General features: G+C 38.0%; 1 protein-coding gene across 6 annotated transcripts in view; it reads right to left on the bottom strand.

The window, feature by feature from the left end:
- Positions 1-11,829, bottom strand: part of LOC103499535 (uncharacterized) — a 29,621-nt gene extending 17,792 nt beyond the window's left edge. The window contains exons 1-7 of one of the 6 annotated variants that reach the window (XM_008462550.3): positions 11,569-11,829; positions 10,807-10,984; positions 10,629-10,678; positions 10,482-10,551; positions 10,274-10,379; positions 328-394; positions 12-87 (exon numbers count right to left, since the gene is read on the bottom strand). In XM_008462550.3, the coding sequence (XP_008460772.1) occupies positions 12-87; positions 328-394; positions 10,274-10,379; positions 10,482-10,551; positions 10,629-10,678; positions 10,807-10,984; positions 11,569-11,589 (568 nt within the window). In that variant the 5' untranslated portion in view covers positions 11,590-11,829. Of the gene's footprint in view, positions 1-11; positions 88-327; positions 395-10,273; positions 10,380-10,481; positions 10,552-10,628; positions 10,679-10,796; positions 11,107-11,166; positions 11,371-11,568 lie in introns of those variants that run through there. The other 5 variants (XM_008462551.3, XM_008462552.3, XM_051089418.1 and 2 more) reach the window with 5 other exon arrangements.
- Positions 11,830-16,114: the final 4,285 nt, after the last annotated feature.

Genomic DNA, 16,114 nt, shown 5'->3' with positions numbered 1-16,114 from the left:
TGAAACCTTACAATGAGAAAATGCAGCTGCTGCAGAAAGAAGTGCAGCATCAAAAAGAGAACCATCAGCGTCCAAACAGTAAATATCCTGTGCAACACATGTCAAATTGCTATCTCATTTAAAACAATTAACCGCAATAATAAACTTGCATTCTGGCTAAGATTCAAGCTATAGAGAGAAAAAGTCCAATACAAGTGAGGATGATGCAAGAAAAAATTTAGGAACAAAGTATAAAGATATAACGGTGAAGGAACCTCACTTCAAACTCCAACATACTGCTAGAATAAATATATATATATTCACAATGCATGAATTTAAAGCACATACCAAGTAAGCCATCCAAGCAGCTTTTCCTTTAACAAGAGATAGTTCTCTCAGATCAATCATCCCAGAACTGAATAATTTACATCAGTATCTTGATTAGTCAGTTAGATTTAAAGGAAATGGACCAGGGATAAGAGATCAGTAACCAAAAAAGTGTATTGCATTCCTTGTACCAGATTTTACTTCACTTATGAGGTAATGAGAAACACAAAATTGCAAGCAGAATAGTTTTGCAACAGTTTAATTTTCTAAGAAAATTCAAAATAGAAAACTTAGACATTTCCCAAACTATAACAACAAAGAAGGTTACAGAAAATCCTTCCAATAGCTCTACCCAAAAGGAGGATATCAATCAGAGAGTTTTAATCCAGAATACCAGAAAAATCAATAGTGAAAATCACCCAAATTTCTTTTTTTGAAGAAATGAAACCACGCTTTCATTCAAGCAATGAAAGAATATACGAGGTCGTACAAAAGAAACAAGCCCAACAAAAAGGAAGGGGCCCAATGCACACTACCAAAACGGATTCCAATTGAAAAGTACAAGTTCCTAATTATAAAAAGATTTAGTAACAGATGCCCATAAGGAAGTGTTAAACCAAGCCAACGGCCAAACTTCGTCACACGATCTTTCTACCTCTCTGTAAGTTTTATTATTATTCTCCCAACAAATCCTCTCACATGATGGTAAAAAGGTGCCCTGTCACAATTCTGAAACCTTCTCCTTCAAAGGAGGATTCGAGAACACTTCCTCTTCTAAGTACTGCCGTCTCTATGCCACACCCAACAAACCTTAAAGGGCCCTAAAAATCTCAAGCATAGAGGAACTTGAAGAAGAAACTACAAGATAACCTGATAGAGGAACTTGAAACCGCCCTCCTGAGTGGTCTCACGCAAGCTCTAGATCACTCCACAAAATAGCCTAACCAACACTCACTCGTCCTCTTACTATTTATACAATATCCCATTTACTAACTTTCCATCAAATGACCATTATACCCCTTAATAATAACATAACAATATTCTTATAGGTACCTAACATTACCTCGTCCTTCAAAACACTTTGTCTAGAAGATGTGCTTACAGACGTGATCACAAAATTGAGCAACTCTTTTTCTAAAGAAAAAAAGAAAAGAAAAGTTGTTAACAATCCCCAGCAGTCTACTCTTCAATGTTGCAAAAAGAATTCTTCCCTTCAGCTTTGGAAAACTATTGGCTCCAATTAGTTCCATTGACTTCAGCCCATAACCCATAATCATCTTCCTTAAGCCCATAAAGCACCCCAATATTCTTGAATCTTCTTACCGAACACGTTGGGCATAGCCCTGGGAGTTTAAATTCCAACCTCTCCTTCTCTAATGGGCTAGGCCCATAATCAACTTGTTGGGCCAAACTCCAATTCTCTTGGGTCAGCACACCTTTACCCTCCTTAGAAGCAGCCATGAGCTACCAACAGTTCCAACCCATAATCATGCCCAAAATCATGCTGCCAGTTTCATTCCATGGTCCCACCTCCAGGCAAGTTTTTCTTCCCTCCCATTTTCTGAACCCATCATCCACCCCATTGGCAGAATAATGGGCCTCCATTGCTTTGTTTAAAGTAAGCCTTAAGCTTATTCGACATGGTAAAACCCAAAATTTTAGGCTTTGTTTCTTTTGCCCATACCCTCTTTCCTATCAGTTTTTGCTGCATCATTGGCCCCAATTCCTGACATTTCATGAGGACATCAACTTCTTCTCCCACTTCTTCACGCTATTCATCCCTTCTCCAAACCACTAACTTCAGCCACCATAGATCGGTTCGGCTCCTTCGAACCCCATAGCTCAGGCTAGTTTGCCATATCTAGCGCTTCCAATCTCCGCAACTTCTTGTCTTCTCCTCCCGACTAGATCAACAGTGATTCCATCCACAAAACCCTCGCCATCCCCTTCCTTGAGCCACCAACATATTATTTTCTTCTTGTGGCCAGTCATCCTCTACTTCTTTTAGCCATAATCGTTTCTTCATGGAGTCTTCATTTCTGATCACACAAGCGATCTCCGCCGACCTTCCTATATAGTTTCTTCATGGTCACTCCTTGCCAACCTCTTCACCTTCTCTCTACAAAACTTGCAACCACGTTTTCTTCAAGATTTTATCTTCAACCAAGCTAGTTTTACAATTTTCTCTTCCTCATGTCTGCATATCTTCATCAGTATTAAGTATTTTTTACTTTCGTTCTTCTCCAGTCACGCTTTCCTTTTTTTAGATGAAACAACTTTAATTGAGAAAAAAAAATGAAAGAATACAAGGGCATTGTTAGATATCATATTACATTTGCTTGCACCCATCAATCTAAGTTTTGGGTCAATTGGCAATTTAAGAAGCTATCAGAACAGGTGGTCCAAAGAGGTTTTATGTTCAAGCCCCTGCAATATTGTTTCCTCCCCATTTAAAATTGATTTTCACTTGTTAGACCTTCTTCACATATCGAGTCCATAACTGAAGGGGAGTGTTAGATATTATATTAAATGTCTCCACCCATCAGTTTATGCTTTTGGGTTAATTGGTAATTTAAGAGGCATACAAAAAACAACCCGCCCAACAAAATACCCCTACCAAAGGAAGAGGGTCCAATTAAGGGAAATGTTTCCGGAGGAATAATTACGGAAGAATAATTACAAAAAAGCTTTAAAGCCAAAGCCTTGACATGTGGAATCTTGCCAAAGACAAAATCTCTCAAATGTCCCTTTACCTCCCTCTAAACCAGCCTACCCTTCCTTTCCCTCCCTCTTTTTCATCATGTAACATGCTCGAATCTTCATCCCTTCGACTTCAATAAGATCTTGATCTCTCTCTAACTGAATTTGCTCTTCTTTGTGCATATTTTTCTCTTTCCTCGATTCTTTTTTGATTTATCCTTCTTTTTTATCTTGTTCTTATCTATCTTTGAAAACTTGCTTCCATTGTGTCCAAACATTATCTATCTCCGCTTTCCACACTTCTTCAACCAATATTTGAGTTTCTTTCCATGCTTCATCATCCTTCTTTCCTTCACTCCACTTGTCCTCTAATGTTGATCCAAAGGCATGAGGATCCATCACTAACTTTCAAATTTCCTTTGTTGTGCATTGTTAATTCCAGCAAGTTCTAGATTGATCACATTCATCGTTCTTCCATCCACTTTTTGTCACGCTCCGCCCCAAAGTTGCTTACTGCAACCCTGTGGAGGCATGCGCCTGGACCTTCCAAGCTTACCACACCGCATAGTAAACGTCGAACGCCCAATAAGCGAAACAACTTCTCTTTTCTTCTTCAATGCAAAGCTTTAAACGCCAAGCCTTCTTAACACTTCAGCGTAAAACATCAACTTAAAATTCATTAACTTCATCTTAACGATTTGTTCACTTTCACTTTTACACCATTACGCGATAGATGTGAGATAATACAGTGGAATGAATACAAGACTTTCCTTTATTAACTTAACACTTTTACAAGGTTCAAATGCAACTTAAATTTTTCCTTACAGCAAGACTTAAACATAATCTTAAGCCATTTCTTTGCCTAACTCAACTTTTCCAACTTTGCGTCTGGTTTACTCGTCTCATCCTATAGCAATGCTCCTTGTTCCCTTCTTCGCCGCCAAGGTGCAACTCTTTGCGCCATGGTGGGAGAGGCTTAGTGGGAACCTCTTGGCACTGATACTCAGCCTCAATTCTAATTACTGTCCCTTCCCTTCCTTGCTTCTTCAATTGCTTCACAAAGATACCCCTTTCCTCGTCCACCGCCTAATGTTGCTTCTTGAAGCGAGGTACTTAGAGGTGTGAAGCCTTACTTCCCCTAGCTTGGTTCTTCGACTCCTTTGCTCTCTAGCTCACTAGGTTAGGCCCACTAACTTGGGTATCACTCTCGCCTTCCTTCGAGTCAGAACATTCACACAAAGGAGTAACTCACTTACCAGCCGGCTCCTTAAGCATAATAAAAGTTTCCATGGCCAACACGCCATGTAAGGTTACCGAATAATTCTGACTTCCCTCCTTAACTAGGCTACACCGCCTAAAGTCCACCATTCGCTTGGCTGCAACGCTTGACAACCTGGGGGAGGAGAAGCTTTAAAACATATGGACTTAGTGAGTGATGGGTTGAGAAATACCTTTATGGGAAAACAATAATATTTCGATAACAAATATCAACAAGGCTAGACTGCGGACAAATAATTCTCATCGCAACAAATCGCAACAATCATTAACACAAGTGTGAATGAAATTTGGCACATCCGAAACCTCGACAACCACCATCATATGTACCAATAACTCCCACGCGTTTGGGTCGTCACTCATCCGCATCAATCATAGTGATCATCGCCACAAGCACAATTTCTTTCCACACATTTTGAGCAATCACACGTTCACATCAACCGTGACAACCGTTAAATAAATTCATGCGTGTTCAAACCGTCACGCATTCCAAATCATTGTCAGAGTTTGGGATTCTCCCCTCGCCTGAACCTGGGATTCACACTCAACCAGCGTCACGCGAGTTACCTGAGATTTCCACCAGTGCCTCGTCAAATTCATCCTTTTTCATTCAACCAGCGTCTCATTGTAAAGTTACTAAACTTGGGAATCTCCCCTCGCCTGAAGCTAGGATTCACACTCAACAAGCATTACACAAGTTATCTGGGATTCCCACCAGCGACTAGTGATAGATCTCATCTTCCCTTGGTAAACCACCGTTACAACTGTACACAGAAAGGTTAGCACGCTTACCTACTTTCCCTACAAGCATTTCAGTAGTCACCAGAATCACAGAATAAGGAACAACATTAGAATATTCTCACTAACAGAACATACTTTTCATGTAATTACGTTTACAACACGTCACTAACGGGTTATGGAAGACATTCGCAAACATTTTTTTCCATTGATGAAAGATTTTCATATACTAACTATTTATGAAAGGCATTCATAACCGGTTCCTCCCTTGGCAAGGATTCACTGATATTCCACTCACGAAAACTACTTAAGGACAACAATAGTTATAGAGATACTCACTTGGACTAGGAAGAATCGCCCACAAACAATTATTCCTAACTCATACAAGTAAAGAAAGATTTAAACATAAAGGAAATTTTAGAAATCACGTTGGAATCTTGCTTGTCACTCACTCAAATACCAAAGCCTCAATCCCTTCCTTTTATGTCGTTGGATTCCTCTTCTCGCCTAGTGGTTTCCTCATCTGTCGTTCAGTTCTTCAAATTTTCCTTGTTACTTTCACCAGAAGGTCTAATACTTCGAAAACTCTCCTTTCCTCTTCGGCATTTGGCCCTTTTTTATAGTGACCTCCAACATCCAAGGATCGTTTCAACACTTTACACGTGTCTTCTTACCGACTCATTGTGCCATGCAGCCCACCTAAACTCGACATGTGGGCTATCCATCAGCGGCGATTGGACTTTTCCCTCAAGACGCACACCTTATCTCTTTGGAAGCCAAACTCTCAAATCGTTTGACCCTCCTATCTCATCGGGAAGCAGCCGACATTTATTTCCTTTCAATGAGGTGTCAAGTCATCTTGACAAGACGCTTCCTCACCTCCTTTCTTAGGTGTAGGCACTTCTTTTCCGTGTTACTATGCTAAACGCTTAACTTTTGGCGTTCGACACACGCTTCTTCCTTGTCGGCTTATTCTCATCGCATCACTTGCCTTCTCGCAACGGAACTTAGACTTAAGCACTTATTCTCGCGTCACCTTCCTCCCTTTTTCATACTTCCTCACGGGATGTCCTATACTCCTCTTCACCCGGACCTCATTCCTTCGGGTCAAGGCCATAATGCATATTCCTTGTCATTAGGCCTTTATTGTTATTGGGTATGCGATCAGGCCCTCACACTTTTGCACCATTTTTCCAATTCTTTCCCAGGTTGTTGCTCTGAAACCATTTGTTAGGATACTTCCAACAAGAATCAAGATCTAAAATATATTGAGAATTAAAGAACTACAAGATAACCCAAGTATAGAGGAACTTGGAACCTTGCTTTTGAATGCTTCACCCAAGCGTTAGATCACTTCACAAAATAGCCAAATCTACACTCGCTCATCCTCTTTCTGTTTATACATCCCAATTACTAACTTTCCATCTAATGACCACTATACCCCTTAATACTAACATACTAATATTCTTATCTAAGTACCTAACATAATCACTTTTCTTTCAACCCCAACTATGAAGGTCATGCTTGCTCACCACAATTTGTAACAAAGAGCGTCCCTCTAGGTACTTAGTCATGCAGTAAACATTTTTGCTTCTCAAGCTTCAAATCCACATACCACCAAGGGCAAAAGGGAGGCAAGCTATTGATGGAACACTGATTTCCTTTACAATTACAGTAAAGGATTGAGGAAATCTCAATCCTTCTCTCAACTCTCCAATGTACTTCTCTCTCTCAAGAAGTTACAAAGCCCTAAACAATTCTAACATAATTCTCATGCCCTCTCTTCACTCCCCAACTTCCTATTTATAACCATCTAACTACCACCTAACTAATTACCTTTATATCCCTATCCTATACTAATCTAGGTATCTAATATTACCCAGCTCTTTAAAAACACCTTGTCCTCAAGATGTGTTTACAACTTTTTTTTTTTAGTTACCGACAATTTTTTGTAATCTGCCCTTAAAAAAAAATCCTCCACAGCTTCGTATTTTTTTTTAATTATTTTCAGTTGTTTCTCCTCTAGTGGGCTAGGCCCATAATCAATTTGTTTTGTCAAATGCCCTCCACCTACTTAATGTTGGGCCTCCATTTAATTATTTAAGATAAGTTGCAGCCCATTTGAACAGATTTTAGGGTTTAGTTTTCTTTCCTCTAACCTCCTTTTCTATCCTTTTCTGTCACGTCATCAGCATCACGGCAACATCTTCTTCTTTACGCAACTCTCCCGCTTTCCGTATCGCCTTCTCGGACAACCACCATTTGCCGGCGTTTTCTTCCTCCTCATCCACACGACTGCTGCCGTCTTCTTTTTCCATCGAAACCAGTCAACTTCCGGCGTCTTCTTTTTCCATCGAAACCAGTCACTTCCGGCGTCTCCGAACAACAACTTTTTCTTCACTTGGATCTTCGTTTCGGGTCTCGCTGGTAATTCTCGCCGATCTTCCATGATTTCCGGTTTGTTTGCTAAAAATCACCTACGGCTAAGTTCTTCCCTCACTGATTGGAAAGGAAGTAACAACCTCTGTTTTAATCTCAACCAATCCTTGAATGCATCGTGTTCATCCTTCGACCGAGACCAATCTAATGTGGTTCCATCGAATCTGATTACAGCAACGATTACTCTCTCAGAATCGATCGGTTTATATTTTTGGAAATTCCGTTCGGTCCAAAAAATAAATGAATCGAACTTCTTGCCGCTAAACCTCGGTAACTCTACCTTCTTGAATTTGTTTCGATCGCTTATATCTTCTTCAATTCCTATCTTCTTTGTTTGTTCTTCGCTCACCTTCTCTTCAGTTTCTATTTCCTTCCTTTGTTCTTCAAGATCTATTTCCTTCCTTTGTTCTTCGTTCTCGATTCTTTTCATAGGTGTACTTCCTCCTTCAACTATACTCTTCATTACTGGTAGATTCATTGCGATTCTTTCACTCACTGTCGATTTTTCCTTCACCATGGTTTCAACGTATTGTAAAAACAATTGTTGATTTTCTTCGATTTGAATTCTTAACCTCTGGAGGCTCTTTGTTAAGGATCCCATATTTTCTTCAATTGCCGGAATTTTGCTTAATTCTTTCTTCATCCCAATCACTTCTTGTTCAAAGGCTTCCAGTTTTTCTTCAATTTGCATTTGCTCCATTGTTGATTTCCTTCCCAAGATTCACCGCTCTGATACCAATTTGATGGAACACTGATTTCCTTTACGATTTCCTTCTCATTATTGAATTCAGAAACAATTACAGTAAAGGATTGAGGAAATCTCAATCCTTCTCTCAACTCTCCAATGTACTTCTCTCTCAAGAAGTTACAAAGGCCTAAACAATTCTAACATAATTCTCATGCCCTCTCTTCACTCCCCAATGTTAGAATTGTTTAGGCCTTTGTAACTTCTTGAGAGAGAGAAGTACATTGGAGAGTTGAGAGAAGGATTGAGGAAACCTCAATCCTTTATTGTAATTGTTTCTGAATTCAATAGTGAGAAGGAAATCGTAAAGGAAATCAGTGTTCCATCAGTTATTTTCCAATTTGACAAATGGTTGCCTTTTCCCAATCATCATTGTCTCTTGATGATTTTTTTATAGAATATTAACAATCTTGGAAGGCATTCTGAAAAGACACATGATGTAGGGAATAACTTCATAAAACAAAGTTACCAACTGAACAGGAGATCATATTCCACGCCAAGAGGTAAATTCATCCATTTGTATTTCACATAAATTGATGAATGATTGGATTCTAGAAGTCTTTAAAGGGGTGTTTTGTGGCCTGCAATGGGATGGGTTTATAATGCAATGTAATCTAAAACTCATGTTTAGCTTGAGTGTTTTAGGATTGATTTATGATACAAAACTCATTATGTTCCAATAGTTTTCAATCCAATACTCTTTCTCACTGTTTTCATACTCCACAACCTCATTTCCTTTTCGTCTTCGATTATTCATGATTTCCAACACACCTCATTCCCATAAATCCTGATACATTCCAGCTCTCCAACCAACTCTTAAAGGAGTGTTTGGCCAAAGGAGTAGTGAGGTAGGATTAGTTGTAAACTCCAATCTTTGTTTGGCCCATGGAGTTGGTGGGTCCCACTACTAGAAACATCAATTTTATATCTTAGCAACTCCTTAGATTATAGGCCCCAAAAGTTTACAGGTTCCTAGACTTCATAACTCCTTAGTCCTCATTATTCCACTCCTTATCCTAAACATCCCTTAAATGTAGGATTCGTCCCAAGTTATTTCCAAGTTTGGGCCGAGAGAACCCCACTTCATAGAGAATGTTAGAATCTCACCCCCAAATGGAAATGTTACACTAGCTTCATTAGATCAAACATCATGCCATCAGATGGCGTCATTCAATCAACTATAACAACATTGTTTCATCCACCAGCTTTGTGCTTTATATTTATTTAATTATTTAAAAAATTTCTGGGTTATTGGGGTTAGTCTTCTGTTATAATCTGTCCACTCATATGAATCTTGTAGTGCAGATCATGTTTGAAGTTCCCTCATGATTTGCCAAGATTCTTCGGATATAAATCTTGTTGTGTTCAAAAGTGATTATTTTTTCTTATTTTGATAAGAATAACTTTCATCGAGAAAAATGAAGGAATACTTGGGCATACAAAAAATGAAAAAACCAAGCCAACAAAAAACAAGAGACCCTACAAGAAGGAATCTAACTGTACAAAATCATATCTGAAGGATAATTACAAAAAGTCTTCAAAATTGAAGCCCAATGACAAACGTGAAAACGAATAACAGACCAGATTTCACCGCTCTCCTGCTTGACACCCCTAAAAACCCTTTGATTCCTTTCATCCCACAACACCCAAAGGGTGCAAACTGAATATCATCCATAAATTGTGCGTGTTCATCTCTTTTTTTATGACCGTGAGTGTCCACGTCAGCTTGCACGCACCTCGATTAGTTTCACAGTACAACTCACTTGACACTACAACATTTGGGTGTCAAGGAAACAGATAAGAAATTAACTCCTAGGCAAATGGCCACCATGGATTGAACCCATAACCTCTTATTTAGTTATCATTTGCAATTGTTTAAAAGTGATTATTGATAGTGTTCATATGAAAAGTCTCTTTTCTCTAAATTTAAAGTGAGAAAGCCATCTCAAACACTTCACTAGCATTCAAAATATTCTCTAACGCTTGATTGGCATCCACATTTGCTCGAAGAATATCAGCTGCAAGTTGCAATATGTCAAAGCAAAATTGCAAAAAAATGTGAAATGGTACCTCGAAATAGTGTCAGATAACTGCTTTGAAATCACAGGTGCTGCTTCCGCTGGTCTCCCAGGCCTAACGATTGGAGAGCATACTGGAGGCATGTGGAAATCAAGAGCTGGAAAAGATAAGACTCCAAATCACCAAGATGTATAGGATGTTATCGTAAAGATTATGATGAACAATGACCAAAAATCTTTAGTAATTGACGAAGGCCAACCTATGCAACCCTCATCCGGTGACTCTACAGAAGGTGTCATTACTTCCATTTTAATAGCAGCCAACATTGTCTGCACTATATCAAATTAAGAACAAACCGTCACAAAACCCTAGCACATATGATAAGGTTAAGTGTGGAGGTACTCACCGTCGAACCAATCTTAGCAAGGGCTGACCCGTTTGCAGAAGATACTGGTCCTAAATGAATAGTCGATATCCGAATTCAGTTTAGAGTGTCAAAATCAATGAAGCAAACTCGAAATGATAAACAAAAGCAGGAAATAGTAAGAAATGACAAATCATTGAAAATCAAAACCTGAACTAACCAAGAGCAATGGTTGTGTCTCTAGCTTTTCCCAGTGCTCTTCCATCAGGACGTATTGATTCAGCAAGATGGCGCTCATAAAACTGAATAGGAAAGAGTCGTCTAAAAGCATCGACTTCCATTTGCGACGACAAGTCCCCAGAAGCAGCATTTGGCAGTCCCATTGTTTGTACTATAATCTGTTTTACATAAACTGAAAACCAGTTATGATCTGAAAAAGGAAAAAAAAAAAAAAAAAAGGTCATTCCATATAGGTCGGAGCGGTGGCGCTCCGCTGTTGGCGATGCAACGGTGGCGACATTGTGCAAAGAAAAGTTCTGAGGGAGAGACAGAGAGAGAGACGGTAGAGAAGCTCTCTCACCAGCGGTCGACAGCGGGTGGAGGCGAGCGGGGGGGGGGGGGGGGGGGCGGAGGAAGAGCGGCTGCGAGCAGCGGAGGTCTCGAGGGAGAGTTGGCGTGAGAGAGAGGGAGTGGCGAGGTGGGGGTCTATTCCCGCAGCGTTCGTGTAGCTAAACTGAAGATTCACAATTTTTCTTTTACCATTCACACTTAACCTAGATTTTCTCAATTCAGTGCCTTAATTTCAGTAGCAATGTAGTTTAAGAAAAATTTACAAAAATAAGGAGAATTTACATAACCGAATGTATTTTTACCTTCTATGGCAAAAAAGAAAAATAGGGAGCTCAGGACACGCCTCTTTTCCATTTTTCAATTTTTCAATTTTTCAAAAATACTCAAGTTAAGACATATTTCTTCTTCCTACCTTCTTCGCCTCTTTCTTCATACTTCATCCCCGAGCGTCTTCTTCATCAATAACCATTGATGTTTTTAATACTTCTAGATCATCCGCATTTTCATCACCCGCAACAACTTCTTCTTCATCATCGGCAATCAGGTGTTCCTAGACAACTACTTTGTAAATCACCGGCGTTTTCATCACCGGCAATAATTTGTTCTTCATCATCGGTGATCATGCATTCTCTTCTTCTTTTCCTTCTTTTACTCTCCTTCTTCTTTACGGTTCTCATTACTTTCTTCTTATTTCGTATTCTTTTTTTCCTTTTATATTTGCAACTGTGTTAAAGTTTTCCTTGGGAGTTTTTGGCTCACTCTATGTTTGGGGCTTGAAGATTCTTTTTTCCATAGTCCTTCCCATAATCCTTCTCATTCTCCTCTCACTCTTTCAAACATACTCCAATTTCATCACTCTAATTTGTTCTCTTTTTTTTTTCTTTGGTTGTTTTTCTTCTTCTCCAGCTTTCTCCTCTCTCTTTTTTCGTTGGTTTTCCGTATCGTGGCATGACTTGAGCAAACGCATTAAACACTCTTTTCTTTTCTAACTATAGTCATAATTTAGGCGATAAAACAACTTAACGAAGAGGAATAAGACAAACAAATACTTTTATTAAACAAGCGTTCTACAACTCTTCTTAAGTTTAATCTAAACACCTTGGCAACCTCTTATCGCCTAGCAAGCCCTTTCACCTTTCCTTACTTGACCTTAATGCCTGAAAGGTAAAACTTTAAACATAAGTCTAAAAGAGTCAATGAAGTTTTATGAAATACTTTTCATGAAATACCTTTAGTAAACATCATTTCATCAAACATCAAAATCGCATAAATTCACCTTTTCATATAAACACAATTTCGTGTAACAAATCGTATACTTTTAACATTTCACATAAACACACATTAGTAAACAATTATTCATTTCGCCAAGAATTCTGAATCATTCTTCATGCTAAGTCTCATTACTTCACGTTTAGACTACTCTAACAACAACATCCAAGAATATTCTAATTTGATCTTAGCTTGTTGCTCAAGCCGCTAACCACAATGCAGCCCTTTTCTACATCGGCTAGCTTCACTACACCATGTAGTCTTTTTCTACAATATGTCTACCTTTACTCATTATGTTCTTATAGCAGTCAACTCATTGATAGGAAATAAACTAATGGTTTGCGCACATTTCATAATCAACGAAATCACATAAAACATGCTTGAAATCATAGCATAAACTTTTCATATTATTCTTTTTAGAAATGTTCGTATTGAAATCATCAAAGAATTTATATATAAAAAAAAAGCTTGAAATCATATAAATACTTTAAAGAGAACACTCACAACACGTTATGAACTAAACTTGAAATGCTTTTCTTCTTCCTCTTCTCGTGCTATCTAGCAGCAAAACTTGGTACTTTGCCTTTTCCTCTTCAAACTTTCATAATAACAACATTCAACTTTTTAATCTCATTCTCTATTTATACTAGTCTTAAAATAGCTTAGTCACCCTCTAATCCATAATAAGTCGTCAGCTCCTACTTCTTAGTGGTTCACGTGTAAACTTAAGGTTTAACTTAACCATGCTTAACTTAAACTCTACATGTGGCCCATTAAGCATACTTAGGAAATTTCTGGAAGTTTTCCTACTTCTTCTTGCCTAGTCCTTTATCTCGCAAAACACCTTAATCGCATGAAAAACACAACTTTCAAAAATCATGTCGCATAACTTTTCTCGCAAACTAACCAACCTCTTCTCGTGTAGACCACCCAAAAAGCCTGTTTTAGGACACTTAATCAAAATTTACTTCTTATCTTAACTATGGGTCTTACAAATCACGTCCAAATGATTTGGAGGGATAAGACAGGTGAAAGTAGGGGTAGTGTTGTGGTAGAGGAGATGACTCTGGGAGGAGAAGGACTGCAGTTGAGAGGTTGATGATGGAAAAATCTAATGGGTTTGAAGGATCATAGTTGGGAAATTGTTATGTTTGTTAGGAAGAACTAAAGAAAGGAGAGAAGGAGATAAGTAGAATTAGATGCGGTAATGTGTATCATAAGTCCTGTATAATCACTTGGATTTGAAGTAGAGATGTTGAGGGGATGAGGATGCCACTCCCCATCCCCTATCCCATTCCCCATTCCTACGAGTTTCCCCGTAGGGAAATATTCCTGACTTTTGTGTTGTTTTGTTTTGTTTTGCTTTTTTTTTTTATAAATAAACATAAGATTAATTTTCATAAATATAACAAACGGGCAAAATATTTACGACCCGTATAACAAAATGAAAAAGCCCATGAAGCTTGCTATTTTTAAAAATATTTCAAGTTTGTCATTCATTTATATCATCTTTTTTCTCTTCCTCTCTGTGATTTTTTTCTTTCCATCATCTTTTTCCACAATTTTTTTAAAAAAGCAGTCAAATCTAAACGTTCATTTACCAAATATATTATGCACACTGGGTGCCAATTAATCACGGGGTATTTTTGATATTTTCAGTGTGGACCTATGAGCTTTTTTCGTTTTCGAAATTATTCTATGTAGTGTAAATATTTTGCCGCTTTGTTATATTATTTAAAAGACCTCAAAAAATAAATTCATATACATATATATATATGTGTGTGTGTGTGTGTGTGTGTATGGTTAATTTTCATAAATATAATAAAACACCAAAATATTTACGGCCCGTGCAACAAAATCAAAAGGTCCATGTAGCTTGCCACTTTTGTTAGATATTTCATGTTTGTCATTGCCGCTTTTGAATTTCGCGCGTCTCTGATTTCTTCCTTCTTCCTTTCTATCTTCTTTCTTCTCTTCTTATGCAATTTTTTTACTATTTTTTTTGAAATCATGATCTTTGTTTTCAATCAATCATCAATCTCGAATTATTTTTTTTTCAATGTGTTATATGGTTCAAGATCGTGTACCAAATATAAAAGACCTTGGTACATGATCTTGAACAAAAATCGTTGGGATCTTGGTACATGATCATGTGCCAAATCTAAACGATATTGGTAAAAGATCGTGTACCTAATATAAAAAACTTGAACAAAAATCATTGGAATATTGGAACACATTATTTAAGACACACGATCGTGTACCAAATATGCAAGATCGTGCACAAAAAATAAAAGAATTTACAAGAGCGTGTACCAGATATAAAAGATTTATATTTGGTACACGATCTTGAAAAAAATTGTTGAGATATATTGATACACGATTGTTTAGATTTGGGTACACGATCGTGTATCAAATCTAAATGATATTGGTACAAGATCGTGTACCAAATATAAAAGATCTTATACACAATCTTAAACCAAGATCGTTTTAGATTTGGTACGTGATCGTGTATCATTGCCTACAAATCATGATCGTTTAGAAGAAGAATTATGCGTGCGTGTGGCGACCAAGTAATTGCGTATTGATTAAGACATTTTTGATATTTTCCATTGTGAGTCTGTGGGCTTTTTTTGTTTTCGAAATTATTATAGAGTTTAAATATTTTATCAGTTTGTTATATATATATAAACACATATATCTATGTTTATACATACATAATATATATGTATATGTATACATATATATACATTTTTTCTGTTGGGGCAGAGCGAGGGATCGGAGCAGGGACGAAAAAAAATGTCAACGGGGAAAACATAATCCCCACTCCCTCCCCCATTCTCTGAGTATTTGGAGATTTCCCGTCTCGTTCGAGACGAGTGGGCGAGGCCCCGACCTACAGGTTAAATGGATATCTATAGTTCGAAGGAATATTTCTTGTCCTCTATACAAAAGAGGAGGGGGAAAACTAGCTATTTGATTTGAGAATATGTTGACTGTTCATTGTAGTCAGGTTTTTTGTGTTATTTCAAAGGATTGAGAAAGTCTTCATGGATTGGTCTCTCTGTAGGTTATATTTCAAATTTGCTTAATTATTCTTGTTTTCTTATAATTTTTCAGAATTGGTTAATTTTTTTTAACAAAGGGGCAGGAAGTTTGAAAGTGGAAAGTCCATCTTATTACACTGTTTACTCATATGGATTTCACCCATCTTATAGAAACATTTGAATTTGAGTTTCTAACCCCAAAAAAATCCCTTTTGAAATATTTTTGTGAGATAAGAACTTTAGTTGAAATTTAATTTTGGGATATTTTGAAGTAACTTTTTTACTTTCCTATTTCGCCATCGCCATGGAGAAATTGCTCCAAGACCTACAAAAACTATCGATCTACCCAACGGGAGTAGTCTCACAGCCATACGCGCCGCCGTCTCAAAAAATGGCTCACACGTCGCTCCTATCTGGCGCGCGAGCCCACATGCTAACGTCGTTTCATCTCACCGCCCAACTCATTCAATTCTACGCGCCGCCGGGTGTCCAACTGTCATACTCTTTCGACTAACCGCATTCCCACGCGCCGCCTATGTCCTCTGGACAGCTACCCTCAACTGTAAATTTATCAAATCTGTACAATAAGAATCCACTGTATGTTGACCCTTTACAACAACCATTGTTTTCTAGTAATGAGATTGA

The sequence above is a fragment of the Cucumis melo genome, chromosome 8 (assembly GCF_025177605.1).
Source record: "Cucumis melo cultivar AY chromosome 8, USDA_Cmelo_AY_1.0, whole genome shotgun sequence".
Taxonomy (NCBI): domain Eukaryota; kingdom Viridiplantae; phylum Streptophyta; class Magnoliopsida; order Cucurbitales; family Cucurbitaceae; genus Cucumis; species Cucumis melo.
The sequence above is the reverse complement of the archived record's forward strand: the minus strand, read 5'-3'. Positions and strand labels throughout refer to the sequence as shown.